The sequence below is a fragment of the Callorhinus ursinus genome, unplaced genomic scaffold, assembly GCF_003265705.2.
Source record: "Callorhinus ursinus isolate GAN/ISIS: 27379988/994484 unplaced genomic scaffold, GSC_fseal_2.0 scaffold26, whole genome shotgun sequence".
Taxonomy (NCBI): Eukaryota; Metazoa; Chordata; class Mammalia; order Carnivora; family Otariidae; genus Callorhinus; species Callorhinus ursinus.
In genome coordinates this window covers 23,463,156-23,478,185 of record NW_027397088.1, presented here as the reverse complement: position 1 = coordinate 23,478,185, position 15,030 = coordinate 23,463,156, and the positions used below count along the sequence as shown (strand labels likewise).

At 38.9% G+C, this 15,030-nt stretch overlaps 1 protein-coding gene across 2 annotated transcripts in view; it reads left to right on the top strand.

Moving 5' to 3' along the window:
* Positions 1 to 7,847, top strand: part of DCDC2 (doublecortin domain containing 2) — a 156,783-nt gene extending 148,936 nt beyond the window's left edge. For both annotated transcript variants that reach the window (XM_025891267.2, XM_025891266.2), the window contains one exon: positions 2,976 to 7,847. In XM_025891267.2, the coding sequence (XP_025747052.1) occupies positions 2,976 to 3,080 (105 nt within the window). In that variant the 3' untranslated portion in view covers positions 3,081 to 7,847. The remainder of the gene's footprint in view (positions 1 to 2,975) is intronic.
* The last annotated feature ends 7,183 nt before the right edge of the window (positions 7,848 to 15,030 follow it).

The window sequence follows — 15,030 nt, the reverse complement described above, 5'->3', positions numbered from 1 at the left end:
CCCATGTACCCACTCATCCACCCACCCTTTCATCCATCCATCCATCCATCCATCCATCCATCCATCCATCCCTTATCTCATTCTACAGAGTTTGCAGAGGCTCCTGAGAATGTATATAACAAATATACACAAATACAAATAATTTAATATCAGGGAAGGTACAGACAAGACATGAACATGAAGGCCATGAGAGCTAGACGTGAAAGAAAGAATATCCCCTCTGTCATGGATGACTTCTTTGTACTCTGGAGATGTTAAAGTTTCACTTGTTTAGTTCACATTAAATGGATTGATTGAATTAAGCATTTGATGCACCAGGCACTTAATAAGATATGGTTCTATTTGTTATACAGAGAGGGTAAGGAATTACATGGTAAAGCCTCCTTCCTAGCCTGTTTTCCCACCAGGGGCCCTGCAGCAGGATAGTCTCACATGCAGGCATTCTTCCAGAGGATGGATGGTTAAACTAGAGACTGATGAATAGGCTCAAGTTCAACGTCATAGTGTAAGAGGTAGCCACAGCCTTCTTCCCATCCTTGAGAATGAAGCCTTCCTGTCTATCCCTCTGGGCAGGGTCCACCTCCCTCAGGCTGTAACCTCTCAAGTGGGCCTTGCTGTCTTCATTCCTAACACCCAGTGTCATGAGTGTGGTTTTCTTGATGATTTATTATTGACTCATCTGTTTTATTTTGCTTAGGGGGGGATCAAATTTAGTAATGGTAAAATAGCAAAACATTCTTGTGGCCAGTTTTTAATAACCAGCACAGAGTTGTCTGTAATCTGTTGTCTGTTTTATATGAAAACATTCTCAACATCTAAGTGAAAACACTCAGTGTGTCTCCCATTTCATCTTTCCTCAAGGTGAGGGAATCACAGTTGTAGGCAGCCAGAAATTCCCCATATGCTATTCTACATTGTTACTGAAATTGAGCGAAAATTTGTATCCTGAAGTTGTTTGTAGCTAAAATTAGAAAAGGAAATCAGTCCATTACATGATTCCCTTTCCCTCAATAAGGAAACAAAATGAACTTCTCAAGGAATACACACACACACACACACACACACACACACACTTTCTCAAGGGAAGCAAAATGGTTTATCTGGGGGTATCATCTGGAAAGCACAGTAACGTAGAGGACAGTATCCTCGTTGTCATGATATGGTAACTACAAGAGTCGGCTTCATGAAGCCCTCTGTTACTGTTGCCTTTGTTGAACGTCTACAGCATGAAATCAAAGTGCAGATCCTATGTGCGACCCCGGTCATAAGCTCCAAGTATGTACTCTTTCAGTGCTCTAGGTTTTAATTCAGTTTTATAACCTGAAACAGTTGTACAGAAATGAAGGGATTGCCTGTCTTCCATTCTGTAAATTTTATTTAATTAATTAATTAATTAATTTATTATTTTATTTTATTTTTTCCGTTCTGTAAATTTAACGTTTAAAAATAGGCCTCTTATAAGAATCGGGTCTCAGTCAAGATCAAGGTCACATAATGTGAAGTACAGGTCTTCCGGGGATGTACTGATGGCGAATCTAAACTTGTGGGGTTGCAAATGAACAAGTACCTGCTATGTGATGAGTTAGGGATGTTAACCCTGCAAATGCCGAAGCAGAGCAGTCACCCACAGAGAGACTGAATCTTACTTGACTCATCTCTCTTCTAATGGCAAGGCATCTTGTTTTCATTCTCCCTCAGTTGCTCATTCGGGGACATTTGAAGTGTATCAAACATGCAAAAAACAAGATCCATAGGAATCCTAAATTATACATTAAAAATTAACTTTTTCAAAAGGATCGTTTACTTCTAGAACGACTAAGGGTTCAGTTTGTGGTGTAACATTTTGTGCCCTGTAGCTGTTCTTAGGCACAGTGTGCTGGGATGACAGGAAGACAGCAGGGAACATGGGAGAAACATACCACAAGCGACCGACATTCATTGAGCTGGTGCTCTATTTGAGACATTTCATGAGATAACAATGTGAAATAAGAGTCCCAGTAGTTTTTTTTTTTTTCCTTTTTAGAGCATAAATTATGGCGGTAGGGGCAGGGGCCTTGGAGCTAGTCTCCCTGTTCCCACTCGGGTGGCCCTTATGAGGGTCATGGAACCTCCAGCCTTCCATGGAGCAGAGTTTGAAAACCAGCGAATTCCAATCCCATCCCCTTGGACTTCAGTCTAGTGGGAGAAGGACATGTAAATGAGACAAGTCCCTTGATACCATGAAAGAAGTCCGCGCACAGGGATGCACATGCCATTGGAGAAATCCTGCCTCTGTACTTGGTTTCCTTCCTGCCCTTATCTGTCTGATACTTGAGCGTACTTGGTACCATATTCACAAGGAATTTGTGAGCTCTAACTAACAGAAAAACAACTGGTATGGGGCTGGGTTAATGTGACATGAGGTAGAATTGCTGTACTTTTCTCTTTTCTCTGAAAATGCTGAAATGAAATGTATAAATATGCTATTGAAAAGAAAAACTTAAAGTGAAATCAAGAAAAAGAAAATTGAGGGGGCGCCTGGGTGGCGCAGTCGGTTAAGCGTCTGCCTTCGGCTCAGGTCATGATCCCAGGGTCCTGGGATCGAGTCCCACACGGGAGCTTGCTTCTCTCTCTGCTTCTTCCCCTGATTGTGCTCTCTCTCCTTTCTCGCTCTCTGACAATTTAAATAACATCTTTAAAAAAAAAAAGAAAAAGAAAAAGAAAAAATATTGAGAAAAATAAAGCCTGCAGCACGAGCAGTGAGTCTGTGCTCTTGCGGTCCCAGGTCAAGCTTTTGTGCAAGTAAGGTATTGAGGATGGCATGTCCACTGGGTCATGATCAACTAGAATACAAAAGGGACGGGCCCAAGGAACTATTTTTAGTTGAATATTTATATGATTACCTGAAATACAGAGTCATTTTTTTTCCCTTGTGAATTTTATGACCTTTGGGACTAAAGAGCTAAATATCTTTGTTTTGGTATCTTTTCTTCCAGGCTGACTTAGACCCTCAAAGACCACCAAGACCAGAAGTAAAAATCACGAGTCCGCAAGAAAATGAGAACAACGAACAAAACGAGGACTATGCTGTCGTAGCATAGATAATTTTTTAAAAAAGAGAGTGTATTGATTATCAGGAAAATGAAGGGTTATAATACTTGAATAATGAGGTTACAGTTACTGCTGAACATGGTGTGACAATACTGAATACTACCTATGGAATTCTAAGATTGGAGGCTTAATGGAAAGACTAGATAATTTTGAGTAGCTACTAAGGGAGAGTGGCTTCTTTTCATGGGATATATTTGTAAAAGTCATTTAGAGAAATTAAGTAAGAGGGATAGAGGGACAGTTGCTCGGGATGACAATTGGCCACTTGTCTTGGTAAGTGATGAAAAAGGTTAGGACCACACCTATTATAGACTTGTCTATAAATTTAGAAGTGAGGTTATTAGATGGAAGCTTATTCTAGAGCACTTATCTAGGAAGGCATAGAATTTTAAAGAGATGATAATAGGAAAGCATGTCCTTTTTTTTTTTTTTTAAAGCAACAAACTCTTGAATAAACAAATTGTAATTTAGTTTCAGAGATGGCAGTAGATTGAAATGTTTCCTTGACTTGTTGATATTCTTACCTTTCTTCCTCCTGATCCCAAATCCATCTCACACGAATTAAAAAGAGCACATTTTGGAAGGAGGAAGTCTCCATTCAGTGTGTTAGTGATTCATCTGGGCACCCCCCTCTCCCTTAAGTGCTTCAGGTTTTAATCCTTATGGCTTTAATGACACGCTCAGGAAGGAATTTTACCATGGAACACCCAATTATAGTCACTGAGCCTGGCTGGATAGTTTGCAAGTTCTGATGTCCTCTGGATTTTCATGGATCTAGTCTACCTTCACCAATAATACCCATCTCTTCATCATGTTACTGTGTTAGAAAACTCAATATTGGCTAGTCTAAAGATTGAATTCTCTCCAGAGTTTTATAAAAGAACAACAACAACAAAAAAACCCAAGACTGCATTTGACTTGTTTTTTGCCTTATTTCTATTAGGATTGGCCTTGTCATATTTTTGCCCCTAGGGATATCAGCAAATGTCTATTTTAATGGCCACTTATATTTAGACTTTCAAGCAGATTCCTTCCTATATAATTAGAAGCCCTCTGATAGAAACTGTTGAAAACTGTTTAAATTGTCGTGATGAAACCAGTTTCTTATTACACTTTTGTGGGCTAATTAAAAGAACTCACAATGGCCTTGTTAGGTATATATGGGGAAAACAGAATTGTATGTTTTCTGAGTTTTTAAGAGATGACGCAGGTCTTCCTTAAATATAGAAATAGTATATTTTTCTCATATTGAAGAATATTTTTGTTAATTATGTAGATGTTATAAATTTGAAAGGAAACTTCTAGTGCTTTCGTAGAATTCATTATTAATCATAAGGTTAAAAGATTTTCTTCCCCTCCAGGTTTCATAACCAACCATTTGGAATAAAGGTAGTTATATCAAGCACTTAATAATACTACAGAAAATGAATGTATTTTTTTTCCTAGCAGCTATTTTAATATTTTCTACAAATAGGAAACGTAAATGGAGACTATAACGTAACAGTATTGGAAAGAGATGGTGATATAAGGGTATATTGATCTGGGAGGATGAATTGTAAATGGGTGTTCTATATTTCTGGTATAAAATCTAGATTGTGCTTATTACAGGTAGGCTTATTTTTTTTCAAAGGGGACAATATGAAACGCTGTAAACTACAAGCAACAATCTTGTGTTGCTAGGGAGATAGGCTAGCTGGTTTTTTGATGTTAAATTCCCGTGCCATTACTGGGCCTGGGGTTAATGATGTTCAATAGTTTATAGAAATCAGGAATTAAATGCAAGAAATTATAACTAATTATCAAGGTGATTCTTTTACTTTTTTTTCTTTAATGAGTTTCTCTTTTTTCCTTCTTTAAAAGAGATCTTGTATTTTGTTTTTCTTCTGTTCCTCATTATACTATAAAGCTTAGGTTTTCAGGACCTTTTTAAGAGTCATCTCAATAATTCCAATGTTGTTTTACATGAACAACAAAATATACAAACACTTCAGGAAGATGACAGGCCACAGTTAACTATAGCAAAAAATGGAAAAAATCGGGATATAATTCTTCTCTTGGATGTGCATATTTTACCACCTGTTGACAAGATATATTGTGACCTAACTTGAGGGGATGAACAACAACTCATCACCTTAAAACTGTTTGTAAGCACATACTACTAAAAAAGAAAAAGAATGAAATATGTTGTCTAACCAAGGAAAACATCATTCACAGAGAATGGGAAGTGTGAACATCATTTTGAGGATGACATCAGCACGAAGAAGGAAAGCTGACTCACCCCCCATGTGTGGACGTGTTCTCTGTGGGAGTCGTGGTCTCCGTGGCAGGTTAGCTGCACCAGTTAAGCTGGACTCATGGACAGATCTGGGGAGCATTTATGTGAGTGAGCAGAAGAGATCTTGGGCAGGCTGCAAGTATTGTTTCCAGCAGAGAGGATGCTGTGACAAACTCACGTAGCTCTGATGTGCTAGCCAGTGGAATGCTTCTCCATGTCAGCTCTTTGTGAGGCTGTGGGTACAGACCCTCTCGTTCTAGTTTTATGGATCTCGTTTCTCAAGCTTAATTGGGTTGTAAGACATTCGTAAACAACTGGTTGCTTAGCTGAATTGGAACATTAGAGTTTTGCAGAGCAAAATACAGTTTTAGCTAACATCATTTTCATGCTAAGGACATCATCTCGCTCAGTATCTTCTGTTCAGTGTCTGTTGAGCATCCATGGATTTCTAGTTACACAGCATGACATTATGGCCATATGATAACTTTTTACTCATTGTTTTTCTCTATAGCCAGAGAATGACTTTCCACTTATTAAGACATTGCTTTTCCCCTTATGTCTTCTGGGGAATATTCAAATGCCAGACTCACAGGAAGAACATGATACTCTCATGCCTCCCATTTTATTCTGAGAGTGTTGGTTCCTGCTGTGGTCTGTAAAGACAGAACCATCCCATCTCTATGTGGCTCAGAGTCCATTAGATAGCTCTGCGGGCTCACAGTTGTGAAGCCATACTAATGTGAACTTATTCATGCTAGCTTTTCCAGCGTATAGCTCATAAACCAACATCCTGGAAAATTTCGGTAAATGACCTTACACACAAGGGATAAAGTTCATTCACCTAGGAAATATCTGTGTATTCAAAATTGTGGCCACAGAACATCAGGAAGGCTTCTTTGTGTTATTAACTGACTCTCCTAAAGAATTAGCTCTGTCCTTTCACTTTTGCTCAATAAGTAGCAACGCAAAATTTTTAAAAGCAGATTGAATTACTAAAGAGAAAGCATCCCATGTGAACTATTGCCAATTTGAACAGAAAGAGAATATATAGATATTCACATATACATATCAAATACTTATACAGATGCACTCACACACTTTATTGAATGGGCCTCCTCAGGCATTGCGTTATTAATAGAATAAGACTCTCTTTGAGAGAAGCAATGTGTAAAGAGAGGAAATGCTAAGAAATGATCTATATCATGGTGCTTTAAAAATTGTTTCCTGTAGGATTTAAAAGATTTAAAATTTTCAAAGTAAGAAAGCTACCGGAATTCTAATGAAAAGTTTATTCTATGAAGGAGTGATTGCAGATAGATAGATAGATCGATCATCATGTTTTCCTGACCTAGTGGCAGAGTACAGTCCCTTAGCTCTTTGTTACCAGACTTAACGACCATATGCGTTAGGTGCAGAATATTTCACACCAACAGGGACTCTGTCAAAGGTTATCACTGTTGGTGAATATATGTACATGATTTACAGGAATGCATAGAGGACTCTCTTTGGTACCAAGTAGCGAGGTGCACTGCAAATAGAATACAAGACTGACTTACTATTTTACCATTTTATCTATAATGTTCTAGTTCAGTACAGAAGCTTTGTAGTGTCCTTGAGTGACTGTCATATCCTGGAGTTGCAACACTTTCTTGTTTTCTTTTTCCTTTTTTTTAAGGTTAATCTGTTTTTCTAAGGTGACAAGCATGTGCAGTTCTTTGTTATTAAATATCAATCTTGTAAATACTCTAAGATTCTTTCTTTCCAGAAATTATCCCAGGATGGAAATGGGTCTGATTTTTGTTCTTACCACATAAAATTTGCATATTTCCTACCATGAAATCTAAGGGACTTGGAGAGAGCATGAAAGTGTGTCCCCACATGTTGATGAAGAAGGAAACCTTGCTTTGGAAGAGGTATGACATCCTGTAAAATATGGGGAATTAGGAAAGGATTTTAAAATGTCTGGATAACTGTAAAGCATTTGTAAAATCAGGAGGTAAGTAATGGAGCTCCGTTGACTTAAGCCAACAACAGACTTAGCTTCAATCTACAAATGGGACCACATGAATTCTCTGTAGTTTCTCTGTAGTTGATCAGTTTAAACCACACAGCCTAATTGAGTGACTGAGTTATTGCCACAAATGTCATGGCAAGTGGGAAGAGGGAATGACCATAGTGCGTATCAGAAGAAGTCTGGAGAAAACTCACCCTGGTTTTTGCTTTGCTGCTTCTTTTGTGCCTTAAATCCTTACTATGTACAATGACAATGGGTGATTATTGATGTTGTAAGTAAAAGTTAAGTTGTGCTTATCATTTTTATGTGATTTATGTTTAGAACTTCTCTTTGTAAGGAAAATTATTTGTGCTTTGATCAAATTTTGAGCATTAATTTTTTTTTAATTTCTGTATCAGTGCTCATTCTGAAATATGGAAGTTTACTGTATCTCTTGAGTAAATAGATCTTTGTTTTATTTAACTAAAATGTGTCTGGCTGTTTTATTGTTTGTTTATGATGTTGTGTGGTTATATTTCATTTCCCAATTCTCTACATGACGTTTTTCACAAATGCAGTAGAAACTTTTTCATTTAAACCATGTGGAAATTCAACACACAAAACGATACTTCTGTTTCTATTTGGCATGAATATTAAGCTTCATTATGTAAAGAAAAATTGTTTACATCTTCATATACATGTTGTTTAGTTGATGAAATTTTCAGGTATATTAAAAAAAACATGGTTTTTTCTTTTATGAAATGGTATTAGGGATACACAGGTCCAAAGTTTTTGTTATGTGATAAATAAAGACATCTTTAAAAACAGAACAAATTGCCCAACTTACACATATTTTGTGTAGATATGGCTATGGGAATAAACTTACAATTTTGGTTTTTAAACTTACAGGTTTACAAAGAGGTTAGCTAAAATTCGGCTTCTGGTTGTGGGTGAGTCAACTGCTTTCATTCTACTAAATTAAAGTCATTTTATGCTTTCCCTTCATGTTTGAGAAACAAAGGTCGTTAAGTACGAGCATTTTGCCTTCTTGATATGTAATAACAAAATATGTGGGTTGAGGTACCACAGCTGAGGATAATACCTGTTGAGCAGTTGACCCAAGTATCTTTGTTATTCTATGAGAGTGAAACAAGAAACCTCACCAATAAAGAAGGCATCTGGATTGCCAAAGTCAAATCTCCTTACACACTTCCCACAACCAACAAGGATTGTCATTTCTACAAGGTATTGTAAAGCGACTAGCCATGCACTGCTTATAAAATTCTTATGAGAATAAACATACAGCTTTTCTGAAGGTTTCCAAGTGTTTGTCTCCCCCCGCCGCCCATGGAACCTTAATCTCTTAAATGTTTCTTAGGATCTCTCAAATGCCCGCACAAACTCAATCTTCCCTTAAAGAGAAAAATGATGCAGAGACATCCTGCACTTCTCTTTCCATTTGTTGTTGGTTTCTTAATAACAAAAATGATTTTAAAATGCAAAACCAAACCAATACACATCAGCTTTAAGACTCGAGGCAATGCCCCTTGGTTTTACTGTATTTGTTCTTTGTGGGTACAGGGAAGCATGAGGATTACTGTGGTTCTCCCCTGACTCTGGCTGCTAATTTATGGGTGTGTCTTCCTTCTCTTTGAGTCTTTGTGGTTTCCCTGAGCAACCTCACATGCGGTCAAGATCTTAACAGTCCCCTCTCTACTTGTGACTCCCAGAGCTGGCTCTCCAGGCCAGGTGTCCTCTGCATGGGAGCTCCAAACCTGGGCATACAATTCTCAGTTGGATACCCCCCGTAGTTGCCTCAAACCCAAACATTCCATTTTCTTGAAAATATATTTATTTTTAATTTTTTTATTGTTTCTGCGAGTGGCCAGCAGGGCAGGGAAGCAAAACCAACATATTTCTTTTTCTTTTAAGTTTTTGTTTTAATTCCAGGATATTAACATTCAGTGTTGTATTAGTTTCAGCTGTACCACATATTGATTTGACACGGGTATACATTACGACGTGCCCACCGCAGTAAGTGTAGTTACCCTCTGTCGCCGTACAAAGTTATAACAGTATTATTGACTGTATTCCCTATGCTGTACTTTACATCCCATTAGCACCGTTTATTGAACATGCTGTCCTTTCCCTCATCGATTGGTAGTGGGAACGATACCAAGTTCCCATGTGTTTTAGGGACATTCTTGGGTCAAGATTGGAGGAGAATCCTATTATGGACTGAATAATCTTCCCCCCGCCCCAAATTTGTATGTGGAAATCTCCAACCCCAACGTGGCTGTATTTGGAGATAGGGTCCTCATGGAGGCATTTACGGTTAGAGGAGCTCATAAGGGTGGGCCTGCAGGACAGGTGTCCCTACAAGAAGAGAAGAGACGCGAGTTTCCGCTCCCGGCTTGCTCACGCAGAGGAAAGGACAAGTGAGGACACAGGGAGAAGCTGTTCTCTACAAGCCAGCCCTCTGTTTGCCTCTCCGGAAACCAGATCCGCCAGCACCTTGATTAAGGACTTCTACCTCCAGAACAGTGAGAAAATAAGTGTCTGTTGTTGAAGCCACCCCATCTGTGGTGTCTTGTTATGGCAACTGAGCAGAAGAACACAGATCCCTTCTTGCTGGGTCCTGAATTATGTAATAGGATTTTTTTTTTTTTGTCAGTGAATATACAGGAGAAAATACTAGTTTAGAACTTTTATTTTCAACAAATTCTCTTTATACTCAAGATAACATTAATTTTGTAGCCTATCTTATCCACATTTGTTTTCTAGGCTACTGCTAATGAGCCCCTTTCCTTAGAGTATGAGAGGCTGCCTCAGTGGAGACGTGGATCCAAGGAGGCTCTGCCCAGGGTCAAGCTCCCCACAGAGAGTCTGGGTGCTGCTTCTCCACCCATGTGGTGACTATTCTTTTCTTTTATATCCAGGATGGTTGACAAGAGTGAGATGCAATGGAAAACATGTCTCATCTAAGGTATTGAAAGGCAGGGTTCCTCCCCAATTAAAAAAAAAAAACAAAGAGCAAGTATGCAAAAATGGTCATGACAAAGTGCTCATTAAAAAGGCATGTGATACTCCATGCTTGAAGCCTTCTCTTTCCCAAAACTTTTAGATATGATCTCTCTCTCTCTCTCATTTTTTTTTTTAAATATGTGATCTCTTGGGACAGGAATCTCTTGGGTCCAAGCCTTGGAGGTACCTAGCTCTCCTTGTGACTGTGTATTAAGTTCTTGTGTCCATAGATGAAGGAAGCATGTTTGTGACAAATAGCCTATTTGTCTGTTTATAGAGGAGGGTCTGTCCATAGGTTGTCTGGCCTCATGTTCTGCTTCCCTTCTGTTCTGTTGAGCTCCTTATGCTGAAACTTCATTTTTAAATAATATAGCTTTATAATAAGAAGGGATGTTTGGTTGCACGAACCCCCAACTCCATTCAAAACTATCTCAGCTCTTTACTGTTTCATGGACATTTATAGGCTAAACTTGTCAGGATCCATGAAAAGCTCTGTTGAGACTTTCATTAAAACTACATAGGGTGATGGGTATTAAAGAGGGCACGTACTGCATGGAGCACTGGGTGTTATACGCAAACAATGATTCATGGAACACTACATCAAAAACTAATGATGTAATGTATGGTGATTAACATAATAAAAAAACTACATAGATCTTTATAATATCGAGATAGATATAAATTTGAAGTTTTCATTTATGCAGGACTTTTAAAAAATCCAAAAATTTGCATACTTTTTACTGTAAAGGTCGCGAACATCTTTTAATGTATTTATTCCCAGAGAGTTTATAATTCTCTGGCTATTGGGAATTGAATAATTTTTTAAAGTTATGTTTTCCAATGATATATTTATGATATTGAGGGATGTCATTGATTTCTGTAAATTGATTTTGTATTTAGCACCTTGCAGAACTCCCTTATTAAAAGTAGTTTGTAAGTTTCTGTGGGATTTTTAATGAAGACTCTCATGCTGTGTGCAAAACTAACACTTATTCTTTTTCTGTTCCAATTCTAAAATATTTTTTTCTTTCCTATTCTTATTGAACTAGCTAGAGCCTCCAGCACATCTTGAATGGAAGGGACAATAGTGGATATTTTTGTCTTTCCCTGATATTAAGGGAATACTTCTGGTATTTAACATTAAATGTAACATTTGTTTATATTTTTGGTAAGTATCAAGTTAAATTTCTCTTTCACTTGTAGTTTCCTAAGAAGTTGTTTTATTTGCGAACTCTGAAAGGATGAGCTATGAGTGATTTTTATAAAACTCTGCATCTATTAAGATTTTCATTCTTTTTCCTCTTTAGTTTTTTTTCAATGTTGTGAATTACCTTAGTTTTTTTTACTAATGTTAAGCTGTTACTACCTTCTTTTTTTTTAAGATTTTTTTTTTATTTATTCATTTGAGACACAGACATACAGAGAGAGAGAGAGCGCATGAGCAGGGGGAGAGGGAGAGGGAGAAGCAGGCTCCCTGCTGAGCCAGGAGCCCGACATGGGGCTCAATCCCAGGACCCTGAGATCATGACCTGAGCTGAAGGCAGACGCTTAACTGACTGAGCGACCCAGGCACCCCATGTTACTACCTTCTTAGGACAAATAGTAACTGGTAATATGTACATGCATTTTTATACATTGAGGGACTTGATTTGCAAATACTTAGGATTTGTATGTCTATGTTTGTACATGGAATTGAGCTCTTTCGATTGAGTCTCATATGACCTTTTTCTGGTTTTCCCCTCAAAGATAGAATTCCTTCCTAAAATAAGGAGGACGCATTTCCCTCCTTTTCTGGTTCACTAAACATTTTGCTGTTGTGGGTCATCATCTCTTTCTTGAGGGCTTGATTGCTTTTAAAACTGCCCACCCCTTGTATTGTGTGTGTGTGTGTGTGTGTGTGTGTGTGTGTGTGTGTGTGTGTTTGAAGTTGTTTCGTTTTGTTTTTTAATTTAATTTATTTAGTGGTTACATGCCTAATAGATTTTCTGTTTATTGAGTCAAATTGGCAATTTATATTTAGCTAGAAAATTGTTCATTTCCTTCATGTTTCAAGTTTGTTTGCCAAAGCTATTTATAGTATTCTTTTAAAACATTTTAAAACTCTTGTCTAAATGTTGTCATGTTCTCTCTTTTTTTCATTTCTAGGATTGTTTATATCTCCTTTTTCTTCCTTGTTCACTGTCACCAGATATTTGTTTTTATTAATGTTTTTTTTTAAATACCCAATTTTCTGATTCTCTATACTCTTTTTTGGTTTCATTATTGCTCTCGATTCTTATCCCTCATATTTCCTTTCCTCTGTTTCCTGTGTGTTTTCCATAACTCCTTAGGTCGAATGCCTTGCTAATCATATTTTAGGCTTGATTCATTTCTAATGTGTGCTTTTGAGGCTGTCCATTTACCAATATGTGCCGTATTCCCTATAACCGCAAGTTCCAATATAAGTTATTTTTTATTGTCATTTGGCTCTAAATAGTTTTTGTAAGTTTCTCTACTTTCCTCACTGACTCCTGGGTCAGTGGGCGTGGGCAGGGGATGCTATTGGCGCCCCATCCAGATCTATTTTACTTGGCCAGTGCATCCATCCACTGAGTGCTGTGAGTGTTGACTTCCTCTGAAGAAGTCAAACAGAAGCTGTCTTGCCCAGAAGGTCCCATTCTCACAGTGACGGCTTGCTGCCAATGACCGACTGACACGGGAGGAAATAACATGAGGCCCCCACCCCCATCCCCCGTCTCAAGATGATGCCAACTCGATGGTACAGTTTGTGCTCCAGACCTCCCCGTGGGATCAGGCTACTTTTCTGCAGGGCTACTGTCTTTACTTCCCCCCCCGCCCTCTCCTCTTTCTCTCACTCTTCTTCTCCCTCCTTCTATTGATCATACAAGACTCCTCATCTCAGTTTCTGCATCTAGAAGATCCAACCTAAGACAGGGGTACCAGAATAGCATGGGCTTGGGAAATAGATTTTTCGGGTGGAATTTTGGAGGAGGAGCACTCAGGAGCCAGACAGCAATGGGTGTCCCATGACTGGAGGTAGGTGGAGTTCTGATAGTCTCTGGTGTACTGGGTCATCTGTGGTAAGGTCGGAGGGCATGTAGGTGGAAGGGGGGTACTGGCTGGTGCAGTGTCTCTGGGATTTGAGAGGTACATGGGGGAAGTGGTTACACTAAGGAGGATGGCTGGAATTAGGTTGCTCTTGCTAAGTGCTCTTTGAACACTGAAGAAAGGAAATGACATGTTCAGGTCTGTTAATCAGCAATTTAAAGCAGAGTGTGAAATTCCAAGGGCCTCATTGGCAGTATTTAAAAGAATTCTTTCCTACTATGTTCAGAGGCAGATAGAGCCGAAGACCAAATCCAGGACGTAATGAGAGAAAAAGAAGTCAAAGAAGGCTGAATTCTCAGCCTAGACAAGTGTCCTCTATGGCACTGCCAGGTCCTTAAATGGGGAAGGACTGGGAACCCAAGACCTGGTGTGGGACCACCAGGGTAGATGCAGTTGAGAACCTTGAACCTACTCTAGTTTCTCCTGAACCTTCTGGATCTGAAGAAATTACTCCCTCTTATTGGAAATTAGAGTCCCCCTTTGCTTGAATACTATGCAGAGGTCTCATTCAAGGGCAGACCATTTACTAGATTGTGCTTCCCATCTTGCAAGAACCTGGATAACATGGCTGCATGGAGCCTGGGGATGTTGGGTCAAGTCAGAAAGAATATACAGCAGGATGGAGAGCTTGCCAACTTGGAGGCATGCTCTGGTGACACAAGATTGAATTCCCCAGCACAGGCCCTGGGACACAGAACTGATATGCTGCTGGGATAGCTCTTGGAAGACTGGAAAAAGCACTGGTTCCAATTAAATGAAGTATAGGTGTCAGGCAGTCATGGCAGGCTATGGAGGAAAAAATAAAAAAAATACCTTGATGTGAGCATGCTAGAATAAGTCTCCTATGTAAGACATGAAAGTGTTAGGAGAGCTTGGAAGATATGCCACTTATTAAGGTGATGAATGTGCTGATGAGCACCAGCATTTTTTAGAAGCTCAGCAGTAGCTATATTTTGTAGGCTAGAATGGATGGTAGGAGATGCTGTTACAGAATTGGGCTTTGTAGCAACAATAAAGATGATGGGATCCCAGAATAACACTTAACCAAAGCAAAGCTGGAGTAATTACTGTTGTGGACAGCAGTATTGGATTGGCATCCATAGGACCCTGCCTTGCAGAATCCACAAGAATGATTAATAGGATAGGTGTTCCTAAAGGCAAGATAGATGGGCAGCTAACAAGGATGTTGCTTAATATATATGACTAAATGGAGTAAAGAATGAGCAGAAGGCTGAAGTTAGTTGCCCCAATAAATGGCCACAATCCTTTGCCTGGTTTTCAGTCTGTGCTATTTTTTTAGTCCCAGAACCAATTAACTACAGAGGCTAGGTCCTCATGGAGAAGGACCCTGAAACGCTGTGACATGGGCAGTTTGGTAATTTCCCCGCTCCTTCCCCAAAAGGAACTATAGATGTGTACTTGGATAACCATACATGGAAGAAAGGGATATGCCAAGTGCTTTGAGCACTGTTGGATACAGGTTCCAAGTTGACACTGATTTTTGGGGACCCAAAGTGATATCCTGGCCTCCTCTATCATT